Source organism: Cyanistes caeruleus, chromosome 2 (assembly GCF_971803275.1).
Source record: "Cyanistes caeruleus chromosome 2, bCyaCae1.hap1.1, whole genome shotgun sequence".
NCBI lineage: Eukaryota > Metazoa > Chordata > Aves > Passeriformes > Paridae > Cyanistes > Cyanistes caeruleus.
Genome location: NC_141702.1, coordinates 18,200,074 through 18,220,274, shown reverse-complemented (window position 1 = coordinate 18,220,274; position 20,201 = coordinate 18,200,074). Strand labels below are relative to the sequence as shown.

Sequence of the window (20,201 nt, the reverse complement as noted above, 5' to 3'; positions counted from 1 at the left end):
ATAGAAGAAAATAGACATCTACCAGCTGGATACACTATTTTGTGATACATTCTGTTTTCCATTCATTAGATCAGTTACAAATGTTACAATATGAAAGTATTCTTATTAATACAAGAAAAATGTGGTTGGGATTTTTTGTAGTTCAAGGTATCAACAACAAGCACATCAAAAGGTCTAGAGAAAGAAAAAGACTGAATATTGCCATATGCTAGTCAGTAGTTTTCTCTACTTGAGACATTCAAAAAATACATCATGTCGTTAGTTGGCTGCTAACTATGCAGTTCTCATTTGTTTATACCTCAGAAACACTCACAGGAGAGAAACCCCACCGCATTTTTTTATTAGAACTCAAGTGGAGAAAGATATATAGCTCATTCCAAAAAGGCTTATAATCTAGAAAAGCAATTATGAAAACATAACCAAATAGCAACAAACCCAGAAATACCTTGGTGGTCAAATCTTCAGTTCAGGTATGGGATACAAATCCTTTCTAGTACTGACCAAGTACACGTTATGTTTATTTCAAATGCAGAATCTTATTGGTGTGAACAATCTTGCTGGGATTAAAGGTATGGATCTTTAGGAGGGAGGGATCAGGAAGGTGACAAGGGAGAATCACCCTTTATGAACATCAGCAACTAGACTGCATAGAGCTCCCAGCTCCAATGAGAGATTATGGTTTAGGATTAGAAGGTAGACCAAAGTGGCAACAACATAGTTGGTGTCTGCTAGAAGGACGGAACAAAGGATAGCCCAAACTTCTGACAATAAGGAGGAGTTTCATATTTATAGTCTTGGTCCTTGTGTAGGCCTTTAATAAACTCAGTGTCTAGTGAAGGGGTCTTTGCTGTCCTCAGGATTGAGGGATCCCAGGCTACCAAGACCAGTGGGAAAGTCAAGTTTGGGAATATTTAAAGAAATTGGATCCTAGTAATGCACTCACAAGAACTGAGGAATAGCCAGTGTGTTTATGAGGCCAGTTTCAATTAACTTTGAAAGGTCATGGTGCTGGAGAGAGGTTCCTGAGGACTTTGAGAAAATAAATGGCATTCCTACATTTAAGATGGACAAAAAGGTTCTATACACTAGTCAGTCTCCCCCTTAATCCCCAGAAAGGTGACAGATTTAGAAAATCTGAAAAATATTTCTAAACATGAGGTGACTGGGACTAGTCAGCACAGATTTATGAAGCAGATATCATGTCTGAAAAATATGATTGTGTTCTGCAGTGAAAATTAAATTAAAAACAGGCTTGGTAAAAATGGGAAGAGCAGCTGATGTTATTTACTTTTAACAAGCGTTTGGTCCATAACATCCTCACAGGCAAACTGAAGACAGGAGGGCTTGTTGCACTGAGGGTAGCTGCAACAAACCTTAGGTCTCATGATTTCAGGGCAGAGGGTGGTGGAAAAATAAACAGGAGTGGGAGCAATGGTTGGCACTAGGAAAATAACACTTTAATAAGCAATAAAAGAAAATATGGAAAATGCCCAAAAGCCGAACTACAATAACCATGGAGAGAACTCCTTGGGGGTGACCAACCAAAGACAAGAACAAAGGAAGGCACAATGATATATAACCTTAGGGAATGAACATTCTAGTAGCCTGACCATATAGGGAACAACATTACCCAGTCAGTAACTGACACGTAACTTATTTAACACAATAACAGAGGGGTATCTTGGGAAAGACTTCTAACTCAAATTAAACATTCCCACAGCTTCAGATAGATTGCTCTTCAGAGGCAATAGTCAGCTGGCTTGTGTCCCTGGCCAGGTTGAACTCCATAAGGGCTGGGTTCAAAACTGGTTGAACTGACATTCTCAAAGGTTGTGATCAGTGACATAAAAGTCATCTGAAGCCAGTCACTACTGCTGTGTCTCAGGGACTGGCAATGTGGCCAGCACTGTTCAGCATCTTCATTAATGACCTCAGCGCACATCAGCGGGACAGAAACAGGCTGGAGAAACAGACCAACATGAACCTCGAAGTTTAACAATGCTCTGCAGAAAGGGCCCTGAAGGTCATGGTGACAGTAATTTGAGTGTAAGGAACAGTGGAGAAATGCTGTTAGTTTACTAGATGGCACGTGTACTCACAGTAGATATCATAAAACTATGCTGAGCTGCAAAACAGTCTTCACAATATCAAAAGAGACAGAATATTAACCTTGAATCTCATACCTCCTGTAGCTCTGTCAGTCAAATTGCTGCAGTAGCAAAAATATCTAAGTTTTATGTCTAATGGTCAGAAACATTTTTTTGTTTGCTGATACATAAAAAAAACCTCATGAAAGAGAATTAATGTTGCAAGCTATCATCCAGAAAAAGGAGAAAAATCTCAAATTAAAATAGTCCTCACGACATTTTAACATGGTTTCATATGAGGACTTGCAGATAATAGAATATGCTACAGAATCGATGTCATCATCATCAGATAACTAAAATGTCTCAAGATTTACTAGTTTATAAATATCATTTTGCTAACTATTTAAGATATTGCTAGTATTTGAATTGTGATCTTGATAAGTCAGCAAGAGGGGAAAAAAAAAAAAAATAAAAAAATAAGAAATAATCTTTATCATTGTCTTAAGGGTATGAAGCAAGAGACACTCCCTCAGCTTCTCCACCTTTCCAAGGATGGAATAATGGAAAATGTAAGCAGGCTACCTTTTCATGGTAGAAAGAAGGTCACAAAATATGGAATGCAAAAAAAAAGTGAGATTACAAAAATGTCCTAACATTTACTGGAAGGAACTTGCACAGTATACTTGGCTTCACTTGCATCATTTTGGAATAACTCTGAAGTCTAGTCCAAAACTAGTCTAATACAGAGAAAAGCAAGCCTTTAACTTTCACTTATGTCACAAACTCATTGGACAAAAATGCCTAGACACAAACTGTAAGAATTTACATGTTTCCGAAATATGTTATTTACCCCTACAATAGCATTGACTGGAGATGGCAAAAGAACACATTGTCTTGCAGTTTTTTATATTAGTTCAGACCAATATTTGAAAATAGAGTTTAAAACCTATTTCAAATTAGAGATAGAAAAACACTTCTTTTGTTCTAAGCTAAAAAAAAAAAAAGGGAAGAGAATTAAACCTTCTAACAGTGAAAGAGAGCAGTCTGATAATTCAAGAGATTATTCCTCAGTGACAGCACTAATTCAGAAGCATTTTATCCACTTTCTGCATTTAAAGCACTCTTTTCTGACCATTCTGTAATACTTGAATTTCTGTCACTTTCTCTCCTCCCTCTTCTGACATTCATTCTCTTTTGCTTCATACCAAAAATGTTGCAATTATCCTGATAATCGCTGTCAAATAAAGATGAAATCCTAAATCAAGGGATAACAAGGATCTGTGCTTCCAGTTAACTATATTATACATGGTCCATGGTCCCACAGTTTTCACTATGCATTGGCTCTTACACACTGGCTGAGACACTACTCAGTTTGACTACTCCTACAGCAGTCTCACATACAAGTAAGATCTTAGCACAGACTATGGTAAGACAACAACGTTACCTCTCATTTGGATAGAACTCAATATATATCTATGCATAGAGACCTTCAAATTTGAACACAATTAACATTAAACAATTTCTCAAGCTGTTCATCACTTGTTTAGCATTTTTTTACCATTTCATTTAAAACCTTACAGCAAGATACTTGTAAAGGAACACAGATTACAAATAACAGCTAGAATTCCTAGGAAAAAAGCATTAAAAGAACATTAGGAGAACACCAAGGACATTTGTTTCTTCCTTCAAACTATGGGAATAAATCTTCTGTACATCCCACCACTGCTGCTGAGAAGAGGGAATATTTAAAGATGCATTCCACTTCTGTGCCTATTTTAATGACTGTAGCATATCCCATAGCTGTACCAATGATTTCCCTACACAGAGTCCTTTCATTACAGCAAAGCAAAAGTGTCACCTGCTGTCTTTAATACTAAGCAGATGAAGCATCACCAGCAGCATTATTTCCAGTATCCTTACTGATGAATTTCTGCAGAAAAGTTTTTTAATACACGAGTTCACTGTGTGTAAAGTGCAATGCACCAGACAGCCATAACTCATTGTCGATTTATTGTTTTCAAACAATGGATTTTAAAGGCAAGTTATTTTCAACAAAATTAAACACTAGTTTTGTGTTTGTATGCTCTAGATCTACAAATGCAAGCTATTTGTATGAAGTCTTCATAACCACTGCACCAGGACACCTATCTTGTTTGAAAAAATCCAAGTGAGAACCAGGATGTGTGCACAACCATGCCTGCCTGCATGTGGAAATTTGCAGGTAACAGCTTTGTCCATTCACACTTCCTTTTGCCCTCTGGTGGCTTTCTATGTCCCTACATGAAATAGAAGTGCAGAACCTATTTGTGTAGGAGTTTAAAAATACATTTGAACTGGGACAATAAATGAGTTTCCACATATGTTTCTACAAATCTGAATAAGAATTTAAATTCTTAGGAGAAGCAGGGGCAAGCACAAATACAAAAGATGACAGCAACATAGAAACTTACTAATTATGCTTTTAAATTTAGATTAGATAGAGACTGCTTTTAAATTTAGTTTTACCTCTTCCTAATGAAAGGAATTCATCTAGCTTTATCTCATGGATTTAAAACAAAGATTTATCTGAAAGGCTAAAGTTAAAACCAGGGGAGGCATTCCACTATAAGCTCCTGAAACAGCATTATTAGTGTAACACTGTCAACTACTAGTCTTGCAGACCTGACACTTTAAGGTAATTTCATGACATGCAAAAGGTGAGAATAGAAGGACTCTAAAGATGAGCTCCTTTGTTTACAAAAGTTAGTTAATGCATGTAGAGAAAAACAGTTCAAACCATCCCAACATGATACTATAAAGTGGTAGTTACAATTCAGGAACAGCTCTTGATATTAAGACTGACAGTTTTCTGAGCCTTATGTGCAGCAGTAGATGAGGAAATCAGCAAAACATCAGCATCCTTACAAAGGGCACAGAGAACAGAAGAGAAGTGATTGTTTCACAGCCCCATGAAAACCTTATCAGGTTTTCTATGAACTCAGAAATCACCAAGCTGGCAAACAACTGCAGTTCATGATCTGATTCAGCATTTGGTATCCGAAAGCAGATAGAAAAAAAGAACCTTCTTCAGAAGAAAGAACTAGTACAAGTTAAAACAATTGTCATTGCTAAAAATTTAATCTTGCCTCAATGAATGCATGCACCTAATACCAATAATTAAACATTCTCTTCAAATTCAGTAGCTTGAAGCTTTCACTTTAATTCATCAAGATTCTTTTAAGACAAACCTACAACACCTACTAATCCTTATCACAACAAAACCGCCCCATAGCACAGACACTATAAAAATGCTGTACAAAAAAGAATAACTGTTTCAAAATATCCTCTTCTCTAGAAGGCTGAAATTATCTCTAAAATAATTATTCTTAATTTTGTGGGAAAAGCTACACAACAGAACCACTGTATTATTGAGATCAGTAGAACAGAAATTCTTGACCAGATCTTCATACCATAATTTATTTCCTATACATCTTTATCATGTCTTTCATCTAATTTTTGAAGTACTCGCATGTTTCCCATCAATACATTTTCCAAAACAGTCTGTATTTATAGTAGTCTGTAATGGAGAACAATGACAAGTATTTTATTTTTTGGCAACTTAAAATAATGTCAGGTACAGGTCTCCAGCCCTGAGGCCAGAAAGCACAATCAAACTGAATTTTTTTGCAGGCTAAGTTAAAAGAAGGGGGCTATAGTCCAATTAATCATGAATTTCTTGGGCTACATCTGGGCATCATTGAAAGTACCCTGTAACTTGGCCCACACCAAAACTGCTCAGGGAGTAGTTTAACAGTAGGGTTTACTCCAAGTCAGTCCCTAGGTCAATGCCATGGCCCTGTTCCAAGTTATTAGAATACATATATAACCTTTTATTATTTTACTCTACAGGTTACATTTATTTATTTACTTAATTTATTTTACTCTACAGGTCACAATTTCCAGCAAAAATTGTCATTATAGCAATATTACTGAAAAAAACCAACCAAAAAAGCCCCCAACAAACATGCAATCAGCTGACTGAAACCAAAACCTGGTTATTGAACATTAAGACTTTCACAGCCAGCAGGTTCTATCCCTCACAAATCAGTAGGTAAGGGTTCTTTTCTTCTTAAATTGTTTTCACTGTTGATACAGCTCACACACACACGTTCTACATCTGCTTCCACTCTACCTGACATCATTAGAGTAAATCATTCCAAACAGACTTTAATGCTCTTATTTTTATCGCCTATATTGTGACATACTAATTTTCAGGTTTTCAATTACATAAAAGTACTCTTGTGGTCATGAAAATACCCTTACAACCCAATTCACAGTTGCATAAACAATCAGCATAATCATTCTGTTTGGTTTGCTGGCACAGTTTAAAGCAGCTAAAAGAGAAGCTGAAGTCTCTAGACCACTGCTCATCTTACAGCAACGTCAAAACTACAAGTTAGATCCAACAATATAAGACTTCGCAAATTATTTCACTGATCCTTCTAGCAATTACCACAGAAAGGAAGAAAAACAAGGTCTCAGGAAAACAGCATAAGTTGCCACAGATAAAAAAGAAACAAAATTCAAACCAAAAAATTTAAATCAAAACTCAAAACATGCAGACATTTAACCACAACAACAGATTTTTGTATTGACAGACACTAAATGTCTGCTAACACCTAAGGGCCATATCTTATCTCTAACATTTCGTCAGCCTCCCACAGAACTGATTGCCCAAAAGCTATTTTACCACCTCGTACTGTCTTGTGTTTTCGTATATCCCTGAATTTCTTTTGGGATCTCCTTCCTCCTCCAGGATCTCCTTATTCCTCCAACTCTACCACTGCCTTAATTTCCTTTACTTTTGCCCCTCCATGCATATCCTTCCCCTGCCCCCCGGGGATATGCTGAAGTAGCTGCATACAATAACATCCTGAAAATTCACATCTGCAGTAATGGAGACCACTACCTAGATCCAACTGGAGGTTCAGCAGGCAAACTATTTTCCATATACGCAGACTTTTTGGTCTGGATCATTTTTCTATTTCCTTCCCTTTATCTCCCCATCATGTCACAAAAACCCACCAGCAATTTACCTTAACCCTTGATTTCTCAATTTTACCACCTCTAAGTATCTGTAGAACATCTGACAGAAAACAGTAACAACCCAAGCAACTGGCCTTACATAGTATCAAAATCCAAACAAGCCACTAGCTTCTTTGCTGACATGCTAAGTAGATTCATCTGTATCTCAGAGCAATGCATAAATCTGGGGATTAATTCTATCTTATGGGATATAATGAAAGCTATATTCAGGTTTTGCCAATAATGCTGTATAAGCATATTTATATTTATAAATATATTTATAAAATATGGTATAATTATATTTATAAAATATGGTATTAGAATGGCAGCTTTCCCCAAATTTATCACTATGATCATTCATTTCAATGTGGTCCACGAAGACCAAATCCAAGAGTCACTTGGAAAGAAGAGATCCATTGCTGGCAAAAAGCTGCACAACTCATTAAATACCTTACAGAAAAATCCTCTTGAATTCCCCATTCCTTTAATGATATACTTGAAGTTTACTTTATAAGTCCACAGGAAATAGTCTGCCTCCATTTTAATAGTGTCCTAAAACAGCAGGTGAGAGACAGGGAAGGATGTATAAAAAAGGCAACAGATTAAATAGAAGTTCTGTATGAAACAAAGCAAATGCAAGGCATGACTTCCCCCCACCCCCAAACCCACACACAACCTGCACCTACCACTGCACATCCACCTAACTCAGAATTTTTTCAAACACCTCATGAAAGTGTATGATAAGCTGGAACGACAAAAAGGGCACCAATGTATTTCCAAGTATTACCCAACATCATGTTAATCATCATATCAATGCAGGGATCCAAATTTTTTCAACCATTGCTAGAGCTGAGGCTTCCATCATCTACTTTACACAAAAAAATCATTAGACACACCCTAGTCTGTTGACTGTTGGTATTTCTTGTTGCCTCAGAACACAATTAAAAGTCCATGAAATGGCCTTCTGAATTCCCCTCCTGAAACTTGAGCAATAGTACGACTGTATAGATAATTTTCCAATGGAGTCTTGTACTTTGTCAGGTCTCCACTGTTCTAGTTCTCAAGTGACTCCTCTTTAGTGTGATTTACAAGGTTTTGGCATTTCAGTTTTTCACAATGAAAAAATTACCCTAGAGTAGGCTAGGATGCTCTTCTGAAAAATGAAGCAAGCTTCTTTCAAACTTGCAATAGGAATACACACGTGAAATGATTTTCCCCTTAGCAGTTGAAGAAAGTGCTTGATTAGTTACCAACTTCTTGAAGACTAATTTATCTTCATTTTAAAACTTATTATATTTAGTGTACCATTATTCTCATTGGTTCATATTATTATTTGGATGGTATGTTCTTGACCCTCAACCCCCACCTTAATTCTTCTTTTCTGATACTTAAATGTGCATTTATACTAATAAATGCTGTGGTCTCCTTACTTGCTTTGTCACCTTACTTCTTCACTTTTTGGAAGTGCCACTCCTGTCCCATTTTAATTTAATGAAAGTAATAAAAAAGAGAATAGTTAACTGACTACAACTAGTCGGAACAGCAAAAAAGAAGAAAGGTCTAAAGTTCCTAGTACTTGTTCTGACAGGGATTTTCCACTAAATATAGAATCCTCCATTTTAATTCTGGGCTAATGTAAAGCAAACTATGTGATTTGCTGAGCATAACTTTAGGATATTAATAAGTATCATAGACAAATAAGCACAAGTAAATTTTCAGAGATTAGGCATTAAACAAATTACAATGCAACTGCAGCACTCTAGTTTACTGTCACTGTTATTATCATCACCCAAGAACCATCACTAAATTCTGCTGTTCTCTCAAGAATCCAACCCTTTAGTTTTTTAAAGTCTAATCTGTCTCATACTGAACTTTAACAGTCTAACTTCTAAAGCTAGAAGATTACCAAAATCATTTCTGCCCTTGATTTTTACCTACTTTAGAGCTATCAGTAACAATCTTGTTCTCTAAGAGGAAAAAAACCCCACACCCCTGTTTTAATTCAGTTGATTTGCTGTAGTAGAAAAGAAAAATGATGCATCAACATGTCACAAAACTAATAGTGCATAAGTTCTTCTGGATACTTCAGATACTAATTCTACAAAGCCTTCTTCCCCTGTCCCCAAGATATTTAGACTATAATCCTTCTTTTCACCTCTTATATTTAGCTTCTTTCATATCTTTATGCACTTTCTCCCTTCAATTAGGGAATCTGTGATAAAATACAACATTCCTAATTCTCACAACATCAAATACCTGCCAAACACATTTGCAAAAGGAGGAGCTATTTCCCAGTGTCTCCTCAAGACACACCTTGTCTCTTAGCAGTGCCAGTTACACTGCAATGGTTTTGATACATTTCTAGTACACAATACTGGTAAGTTAGAAATGTTTAGCACAGGCAAGTGCTGTGCCTTCAGCATAGTAAATTCCTGATCATTTCTGGATGTTAAAATGATTATACACAAGTAGTAAGCCTATTACTTAATAATAAAATCATCTTCCTATAACATCAGTTGTAACAGTATAAAATTTCCTAAGTGTCATATTCATGATTGGTGGCGGGGGGAGACCACTAAAATCGAGGCAGGAACGGAGTCTAATAAGTTCTCCCTTTTTAATTATGTGATTAAGTCAGTGTTTTTGAAGTGTGCACATGAGGAGAGATGGAAAAATAGTTCCACAATTTTTTATTTACGACAAAATGTCCTAGAAAATTGAATTTCTGGTTAATATCCAAAGACACAATTATTCCAATGCTACTGGAGCCACTATTATTCTAGTTAATATCATAATTGAGAATGCATCATTAATAAAGCCTTGTATTTTTTCAATGTTAAAATTAGACAAAGTTGTAAATACCGTTTTTTTTCTGTGACTTCTTGTGAACAAGAAAGTCATCTAAGCCATCTTATTTTTACTTTCTAGGAGGATGTTCTTTTCTTGAAAGCATAGAATTTAAAGATATGCAGAATCATTGTTAGTAAATATTCTGATGGGCTTTATGCAAAAGAGTAGTGAAGCCAAAAATATGAGTGGAGAGTCTGCATCCAATCATCAAAATGTGCTATACTTGGCCATTTTGACATATTTTGCCTAGAGTTTCTAAAAGCAAAAGCTCATCTCAAAACAATAACTGAATTGTGCTTGCTGCAGGTTTAGCTATTTATGGGCAAGTAATCTGATTTTATCAAAAGTAAGCACTTAAAGAAAATAATCCAGTGCACAAGAAAATTATTTTTTACTGCTATAGAAGCATAGCTATTATGACTCATGAGTACATGACTTTGCTCTTCACAATGTCTAATAATAATTATATAAATAAATACATTTTAAGTTATATACCTTTATGCCTCTTTCACTTACAAGTAAAGGACAGGTCAAAATATTTCATCTATCCATGAAGGCAGAAAAAAAAAAAATCATGCTTCCAGAGAGTGACAGGGGTTGTTTCTACTACTGAATGAGGTTTCCTACCTGTATGATTCAGGAGAAAATAACCCATACACATTTACATAACCACACATATGGAAAAAAAGTTTCAGATCTAAGCATGATGGTGTGGGATTTTACAGAAGTATTTAAAATATTGTCTTTGAAATATAAAGCAAGCAAACAAAAAACCTGACAAAAAGCCCAAAAACAAAATGCAAACCAAATGTAGAAACTTCCCCATAAAAGAGGATTTTTTTAGTTTTGATTAAGACTTCTGGTATGTCAATTCAAGGCATCTCTCAACCAGAATAGTCAAAACTTCCAAGCATTATTACATCAGCACTCTTCTCAAACACACAGACATGGCTTAAACTTTCTGTTTGAACCTTGAGCCCAGAAATAACCTATTGTTACCAGCTGAATGCACACACCCATTTCCCGTATGGAATTCTTAGCACTCAGCAGAAATTAACAGAAAGCTCTGCATATTACATTATTTTGCTAAGTTTTTTCCCCTCATGAGAAAAGAGAAGCAAACACCAGCACCTCATTTGTATTTCGAAACATAGAACATGATTGCTGATGTCATCTGTGACTTTTAGGCAGTAGTATTAACTATCAAGTAGTTAAGTAAACGAATAAACAAGAGTCTTAATGTCTCAATAATGTAAAAGGGGATGATAACAACTGGATACTGTGGAAAGATTTTTCACTGCATTTGAAAAAAGAAATTTATATTCCCCAGACTTCTTATATAAAAATCAAAGATCAGGAGAGCTGTGACAAAGTGCTCTTCTATTTGCGCCTACTACATCTTTTTTCATATCTCAGTTATGATAACTCTTTGCAAATGTGAGAGCAAAAGAAAACTCGTATCTTTCCCAATATAAAGGAGGAAATTTCACCCTATTCCATTAACTCATCCAGTAAGCTAGGAAATGGAAAATGTACATAATTCCACTTCAATGCCACATTTTATCACTTCTTTAAGCAACTTCAAAAAATAGCTATTAGTAACTTAAAAAAACAGCTAATAATAAATGCCACACATCACATTTCTCCAATCTCCCAGCTTCAACAACATTTAAGTCTTGACAGAAACGCTGGGTCCAGACACAAGATGGGCACAATACTTACAGGTGTTCCCAAAAGCATAATTTGACTTGAAGTTCAATAAGAAAATGAGTTGTCTTTTTAAAACAACAAAAAAATGCAATACTTTCAGTGTTGTAAAGGTTTTGATTGCTTAATTTGGATGCATTGCTACTTGAAATAAGTTGTCTGCTGAACTCAGTATTCCTTATTAAAGAACCCCACACTGTGTGCTTTCAGTTCTGTACACTGCTATTTAGAGTCAGTAATCACCATTTGAGAATGAGATCTTGTTCTCTGCAGAATGTTACCAGATGATAATTCTAAAGTAAGATGCATGAAGAATAAACAACTGAGCTTAATATTAAGAAAGCAGATAAACTAAAACACAAATAATCTGGAATAGAAAACATTCATATGATTTATTAGGTCCAATAAAGGAAATTGGAAGTCTCACAGAAAGGCTCTCAACCAAAACGCCCACAATAATTTCAATGGAAAAATCTAATTAACTTATCTTCTATCATTGGTTTTAAAAAATCATCTACAATTTCTGAAAGAAATTCAAATTTTAGCAGTTTTATTTCAATCCAAAAGAATTAGGAGAACTAAGCAATCTTGGAATCCTCTCCCATAATACAACCAGAAGGCTGAACAGCAGGAACACACATCTCTACAACTGTTCACAGATGTACAAAGCCTGAAACTTACTCCTTAATTTTTATACTCTTGGACTGTATTTCCATGAAAGAACAGAGTAATATTTACTAGAAGAAGTAATATTTTTTTCAATGGACACATCAGATTTCTTGTCAGAGAGAAAAATCATCCCCTTGCCCAAGTGATGCAAGTGGATTTTTCAAGCCTCATGACAGAAAATCTTCACACTTGCCTCACTCAAGAATTGCACAGGGATCCTTAATCTCAATAACTGTGCACTTACAGTAAGGTTAGACAAAGACCATTCCTACTGAGGAAATAGATAAGAAGCTGTAGCCCTCTGTGGGCATACCTGCATTTCACATATGAAAAATGGCACATACAAACTTCATCTGCAGTTTTAAGTACAGCTTGATGCCAACATATTCTGAAAGATGTTTACTTGCACTTTCAAAAGTAAACATATAAACCAAGAAAAATGATGCTTAAAGTAACAGGAATATATTTTATTTGACATACTTTGCATTCATCAGCCAAGCATAAGGTTTAGTTTGCTGATTTTCTTAACATGAATGCAGAAGCTGACTTCTAACCAATACAACCTAAGGATATGACACAAATGAGGTACAGGTAAAAATGTTGTAGATTATTTTAGAAATGTTTGTGTTGATAACTCCAACTGAAGATGTCTACACATAGCTAGAGGTTTGAATGTAACACATTCAAAAATATCAAAACACTTGTACAAATTGAGCATGTTTAAAAAGGACTTACTTTTATTGTAGCAGGTTGCTAGTACACCTTTATCTGCAGGACTTGTACTAATGTGCCAAATTTCACCCACTTGATGAAGGAGAACATTTTTGTTTATAATGTTATTTTCATCATCAAAATCTATGATGTGAATCTGAAAATACAATAAAATAGAACGTTAGGGTTTCAAATGTTTTCCTGTGGGTCTTAATTATACTCAATGACTATATGGAACAATTTAATGAGATTTTTATAACCAATATCTAGTTTAATTAATTGTTTTACTAACAATTTACTATATCATTGATTTCATGCATGCATAACTTTTCTAAGAAAACACAAGCAGCTTCCCTGTTTGAGGAAATACCATACTTATTCTCAATTTTCAACTTAAAGCTTGAAGGTGATTTTTCATTTTATGGCTAATAGTAAATAAGCCATGTATTACAATTCAATACTTCTTACAGCAATAAACAAAAATAACAACATTACAATCCTTAGTCTAAATGTCTGCACCAATCCTGTATCCAAATCATCTAATTCAAACCACCTATAAAGAAAGAAGGAGAGAGGGAAAGGACTCCTCTTTGAACCAAGTACTTTACACTCAGTAAGAAACTTGCTGAGAGTTCACTTTAGCAGTCACATATCTTTACCAAGATACAGATCTAATCTTTTCATACTATATGGAAACAAAGTACTGAAATATGAAGAAAAACAGAAATTTAAATACATAGATAATATTTTTAAAAGCCAGAACTAAGTTTGCTTTTTATTATTTTCATTTTTGTTTGCTGCAGGTTTCTTTACTATGTTTTTTTTTTTTTAATAGGTTTATATTTCTATCATTTTTCCCTCCCTTTTTTTAGTTAGCTGTTTTTCTATAGTTGCCACAGAAATACAAGAAATTCCGGAAGATTTTAGCCTAGCACAACGTACAGAAGGAATTTTACTCACCGTACTAGATCCCCAAAGCTCAACAGTGGACAGATAAATTTAGAAGACTAACAAATTTTAAAGAAATGTAAAAAAAAAATTTAAAGAAATATCACTAAAAATTAATTTTCAAAGTTGGGTGAACAATGAAGAGGAAAAAAAAGCCAAGAGTTATCCTATTGTGACCAAATGAAGTTTACTAAATTAACCACTGAAACTGCAAAAATCTTAGCTATACAGAAGTACAGGAGATTTTCTTAGACTACAGAAACTGCAATATAGGCCTCAACTTCATCTAAGAACCATTATTTTTAAGGGGATGAGTTTACACTTTTTCTTTACTGCCCAGTTATCAAAAGCTCCTTCTTCAAATATAATCCTGGACCTCATCACCTATATTATTCCTCCATTTTGTCATCCCAGGCATAGAACTGCCTCTGCAGTTGATTAGCAAGTTATCTTTTGAGACTTCATTTGCTGCCTTGAACCTAGGAATCTATTCAAGAATCAGAACACTATCCATTTACCCAACAACTGTCATCTTAAAGAGTAACAAAAAAGATCACTTGATTACTTTAACCTCATACCTTGCTTTTGTTTGGAGCCCCCTTTGGCAGATCAGGCCAAGTTTCTCACCCAAGAAAGTGAACCATAAATCTAAACTCCATTTACTACAGTAACATATATGTCTTCCCACACTAACCAGGTTAAAAATCACTTGGCACATAAGGGAGTGCTCTTTACCCCATCTGAAGCCCTTTGAAGACACAGATAACCAATTTCTATCTGCTGTTATGTTTCTGATTCAGCTGACAACATGGACAGCTGCAAACTGGTGGAACACACTGCTCATGAAAGGCCCAGACTGAGATTTTCCAATGCTTTACAACCCTTTCCATGAAAACATCTTTCCTGATATCCACTTAAACTTGTTGTGTAACTTAAAGCTATTTCCTCTCACCTGTCCTGTCTCCTGCATGGGAGAAAGATCAACCCCCACCTGGCTACAACCTCCTTTCAGGTGGCTGTAGACAGTGATGAGATACCCCCAAGCCCTCTCCCAGCCTCCTTTTCTCCAGATTAAACAACCCCAGCTCCCTCAGCTGGCTCCTCCTAACAGCTGTGCTCCAGACCCATCACCATGTCCATCACCCTTCTCTGGACATATTCCAGCACCTCAAAGTCTTCCTTGCAGTGAGGAGCCCAGAACTAACCACAAGGTTTGAGGTGCTGGAGTACAGTAGCTGCAGTGCACTATACAAATCATGAAAATTAGTATTTCAAGTTCTAAGACATAAGACTGAAAATAACTTGGAAGAGTTTTGAGAATGAGATGAGAAAAGAATAAATTACATACTTGGATACTTCCAATGTGTACAACAAACACATGAAGTTTAGCAACAATGAAAGTATTGAGGACAAAAATTCCAAAACTACACCGTGTAGAACACAGTGCTACTACTTAAACCATTTGCAGCATGTTATGAGGACCAAATGCCAAGTACTATATAAAACTAATATGTCAAATATTAACATAACGTAAAATCTTATAAAAACTTTCCTTCCCTTCAAAATACTAGTATTAATAGGAAAATATTTTCACCTTACATATATTCTCCTATGATTACCTAAAATTGCTTTATACAGCAATAAACCTCAATAAGGCAAAAGCTATCATGCCAGCTGTAAAATTATTGCTCTTTCATTTGCGCTACACCTGCCCATGATAAAATCTCTTGCTGTGCAGGATTCAGTAAAGTTTTAAGTGTTGCAAGAAAGCTCCTAAGTCTGGTCAGGTAACTAAAAAAGTTTTTGAGCAAATGTAGAGAACCTAGTGCTAAATTAAGTTATAATGAGTTGAGGCCTAGGGCACTTCTTGGGAATTGAGGAACTAGCTGAGAAGAAATGATGGCCTGAGGCACAGCTAAAGGCCAATAACCTCCAAACATTTGTGAATACACTAGAAATTGTCCTGTATTTCTGTTGTTAATGTTATTCACTGGAAAAAGAAAAGCATACTCATAGTTGAAACATATGCAAACATTTCTAAAATACATAGCATATATTCAATAAACTTACCAAAATCAGAAAATTTAAATTATTAAAGATCTGTTGGCTATCACCCAATAAGTGAGAATCACTCTTCAACAACAATTTTCTATCAGGATTTAATTAGTTGAGCAAATTGTAAAACCATCACAGAAATCACAGTAAAAAAACCAAACCACATTATAATCAAATTTATTTGAAAAGCAAGAGACAGCACAACCAAAAATGTAATTGTGGGCATTGAACTTTTAACTAAGTTTTGTTACTCTTTGCCCAAGTATTACTTGAAATGTAAATAACCTGAATACTTCATCCCCCTTGGAATAACTTTTCTTAAGTCTCATCCAGTATTATCATTGAGTAATGAACTCAAAACCTCATTGGCAATTAACAGCTTACACATCCCAAAGCTTTGGTTCCAAGTCATTTTATGCAGCTCATTTCAGGCCACTTTGAAAAGAGTCAGTCACTCTATTCAATTCCAGGGACTTCTGTGGTGGGTATTAGCCTCAGCTGACAGACTCCAACCCAGACACCTGCTGCCCCACAAGAATGGCAAGGGGAAGAACCAGGAAGAATAGGAATGAGATAGTTTATGTGCCAAGCTACAGACAGGGAGGTCACTTGCTAACTAATATTCTGGGCAAAACAGACTTGATTTGGGTGAATGAATTAGTTCATTGGCAGCTAAAATAAACAAGTACCTTCTTTTCCTAACATTCCAGGTTGAACTTCACCCCAAACTCCTCTGACTCTTTCAAGTGGGGCAGAGGGATGTGTGGCAGTGGTGGTTATGGGTGTTTTCTCTCTGATGCTCTTTGCATCTCACTCTTTTCCTCTGCTACAGCACAGAGCCTTCATGGGAAACTGACTCACCTGTGTCCTGAAGTGGATACACTGAACCAGCCATGTCTGGCACAGGCAATCCCCAGCCTTTTCTCAGAGGCCACCACTGCAGCTCTCCTGCTATCCATGCCTTGCCACCTGCACTCAGTACAGGACTCTAACATTTTCAGCCTCAAGAGCTTGTTTCATTATGATTTCTACTGAAATTAAGTCAAAAAAATTAAAATTGCTGATTTTGTACAATTGCTGATTTGATGTACAACTCATACACTTAACTTCAGAAGAAATTTCCCTATAGAAACTGAGCCATGAAAGTCACTCAAATTTTAGTTTGAGTTGCTAAACTCATGATCAGAAAGGACACAGATAATTGTCAATAATGAATATTGAAAAATACAGTTTATGAAGCATCATGTACACTGAACTGTGCATGTACGAGGAGTCCCAATAGAAGTAATTAAGGCTTAAAGACTTTTGTTTTACTTTGCATCTCTTCAGGGATTTAAAGATAGCTCCAGAGCATCTATAGATTCAAATTAACAAAATATGGCAGTTTCTTTACTAAACCAATCTGATTTAGTCATACAATTTAGAAGAGCAATATGATTTTCAGAAAATACACACAGCTTTCATTCGCCTACATTTACCAGTATCTTTACATTCTACCCACAGAAGTCTTCAACTTGACTGTCAATGTTCATATTCAACAGGGAGGAGAAAGGAAGAGGGATGATATTGGAACAATGTTACAAAAAGGGGTAAAAATTACAACTGACATTTGACAGAAAAATTACCTGATTATCATATCTAAGAGACTGTGTTCCAACCAAAAATCTTATTGCATCTGTTTCTGCTGTCTGAGGTGTTAAAGCTCGTGCCTAGGGAAGAAGACAGCCATTAGAAAAGTACAATTAATGAAATCCATTAATTTCAGCAAAGATCTTGAAACTTATATCTCAATTGTCATTTTAAGCATTACATTCTTACAAATGGCAGACTTTCCTGGCCTTTATGTCCATTTTGCTTAATACATTTTTGTGCAATTTCTTGTACTTGTGAGCATTGAGGAACACAGGTGCTAAATACATTACCTGATCTTCCTTATAACAGAAATAACATTAAACGCAGCATCTCTTCCAAACTAACTTTATCATCTGAAAAAACTCCATAGAACAGTAGACAATTTTTTACTGTTGTTAAAAAATAATATGATATCCAAGAAAGAGGCTGTTCTTATGGAAGTCTTCACACCACTCAGGCTGAATATGCCTGTGTAAAAATTAATATTTTCTCACCATTATCCACCAAGTTTAGAAGCAAATTAAAAACCAAGCCTCCTCTTTTCTACTGCAGCCCATTAGAGATAAGAACTGTCTGAATGATGGGAGAAGGAATTTTTATTTATCTTTAAAACTTTTGTCACAATGTTATTTCTTTGTTGTATTATGTTAATGGCATTGCTAATGTCTCTGCCTTGCTTCTTCAACCACATACCAACCACAGTCTTGGAAGAAGCAAAACAAAGCAGTTAAGGGCCATGGGAGACACTGGTAAATAAAGCAAAGCTTGAACTAAAACCACAATCACTAGTTTGCACTGGTCATTAGTAGAGACTCTCTTAGAAAATTTTGAGTAAATGTGAGGCAAACTAGTACCTAAAGGCATTTTTAGGAACTATATATTGTGAGAAATGTCTGCTATTTCTCCATGCAAATAAGACCCTTAATACTATTGTTCAATATGATTTTTTTTTATCTTGAAAAAAACTGCAATTCACATCATATTTGGCATAAAATAGCACAGACCTCTCCAGAAACTAAGGCAAATACCGCAAGCAAAGACTTCTGAAGGATTCAGGTAACTGCTGAATAGCCCTTCTTACTGCCATCCTGTCATGCAGCTGTTACCCTCTGGATTCAGGAACACTTCAATATCATTCTATTTGAAACTTCGTTTAAAATTGATATTAAAAAGATGCCTAAAAGCCTGGAAGGGAGTATCTGTAATATATTATATCCCAATACCCAAATTTAGAGTAATTTAATTCTCGAAAAGCAACTTAAAGATATTTGGCTTTTCTTAAATAAAGCAAAGCTATTGTCTGGAAATAGCTATAAGAAAAAACCTAATTTTTTAGAATCATCTCTGGACTTGTATAGAGCAGATAATTCTTTTCTGGTACTTAAAATGTGTAATTTAAACAGAATAATATTTTGTGTAAGATGGTGCATAAAAACTTTAAAAAATGCAACAAGCTTAGTAATGTATAGGCGAATAGCCTATACCTATATTTACATCTATATACAGGGAAAAAAAGAACTAGAAAACATAATGTGTAGCTTGTGTTCAAAATATTCAAATGCAGATCCATGTGAATCCATACCAATTTGCTTTACTTTCTTATTTATGCAGCACTCATCTACAACAAGCCTAGAGTGTTCCAGATACAGCTTAAGTCCACCAAGATGACTGCAGAAAAGCTTTTGCCTTTTAACAGAATTTACATTTGCAGATCTTTGCGAGCATTCTTTTTCATTCAAGAGATCTGCTTTGAATTATTTTGAGAAAACACTAGAAATGAGCCAACAGCTATGTATCTCCTTCAATCAAAGAAGCTTCTGTTATTTCTATACATCAAAGAGAAGTGGAGACCTCCAGGATCTTTAATAAAATAAAGAAATAAAAGAGGTTTCCAGCCCTTTCAAAGCTTTTCAAGTATTTCTCATCAGTCTGCTTTCAAAATGCATAAACTAGGACACAAAGCACCCAAGATAAAATTGTGTAAATACATAGTAACATTTATGTCATCAGCTTCTCTAGCTCTTCCCTAAAACAATTTTCCATTTTGCAGAAAAAAAGGAAAAAAAAATAAAAGGCATGAGAAAAAGATATTTAGACATTTTTCACAAGAAGAAACACACTATTGTTTATTCCTTAACAAAAAAAACCCCTGCAACATCCATACATACGATACAAAGTTCAGACTCATCAAGCCTTCATAAATCAGGAAGACTCTGATTCATAATATCAGTATCAGCACAATCAACTTTCATTTGTCTCCTGCACAAAGATATATGCAATTTTGTCTACTCTGAGCTACTTTGAGAGAAAAGAAAGTTCTTCCAACAGATGAAGACACCAAGTAATCCTTGTAATGAACAATACAACTGATACATATATGTATTATATATGTATTTATATATATAAATACATCTGGAGGGCTGTTAAGATCAAGGGAAGTGCCTTCACTTTGTCATCTTGTACTGTAACCTGTCAGAG

At 35.3% G+C, this 20,201-nt stretch overlaps 1 protein-coding gene and 1 long non-coding RNA gene across 3 annotated transcripts in view; one reads left to right on the top strand and one right to left on the bottom strand.

Moving 5' to 3' along the window:
* The window catches only part of LOC147654646 (uncharacterized), an 837,032-nt gene that overhangs the window by 101,456 nt on the left and 715,375 nt on the right, over positions 1 to 20,201 (top strand). The window lies entirely within an intron of this gene.
* The window catches only part of EIPR1 (EARP complex and GARP complex interacting protein 1), a 75,393-nt gene that overhangs the window by 48,854 nt on the left and 6,338 nt on the right, over positions 1 to 20,201 (bottom strand). For both annotated transcript variants that reach the window (XM_023922556.2, XM_086875932.1), the window contains exons 2-3: positions 17,717 to 17,800; positions 13,113 to 13,245 (exon numbers count right to left, since the gene is read on the bottom strand). In XM_023922556.2, coding sequence (XP_023778324.1) covers positions 13,113 to 13,245; positions 17,717 to 17,800 — 217 coding nt within the window. The remainder of the gene's footprint in view (positions 1 to 13,112; positions 13,246 to 17,716; positions 17,801 to 20,201) is intronic.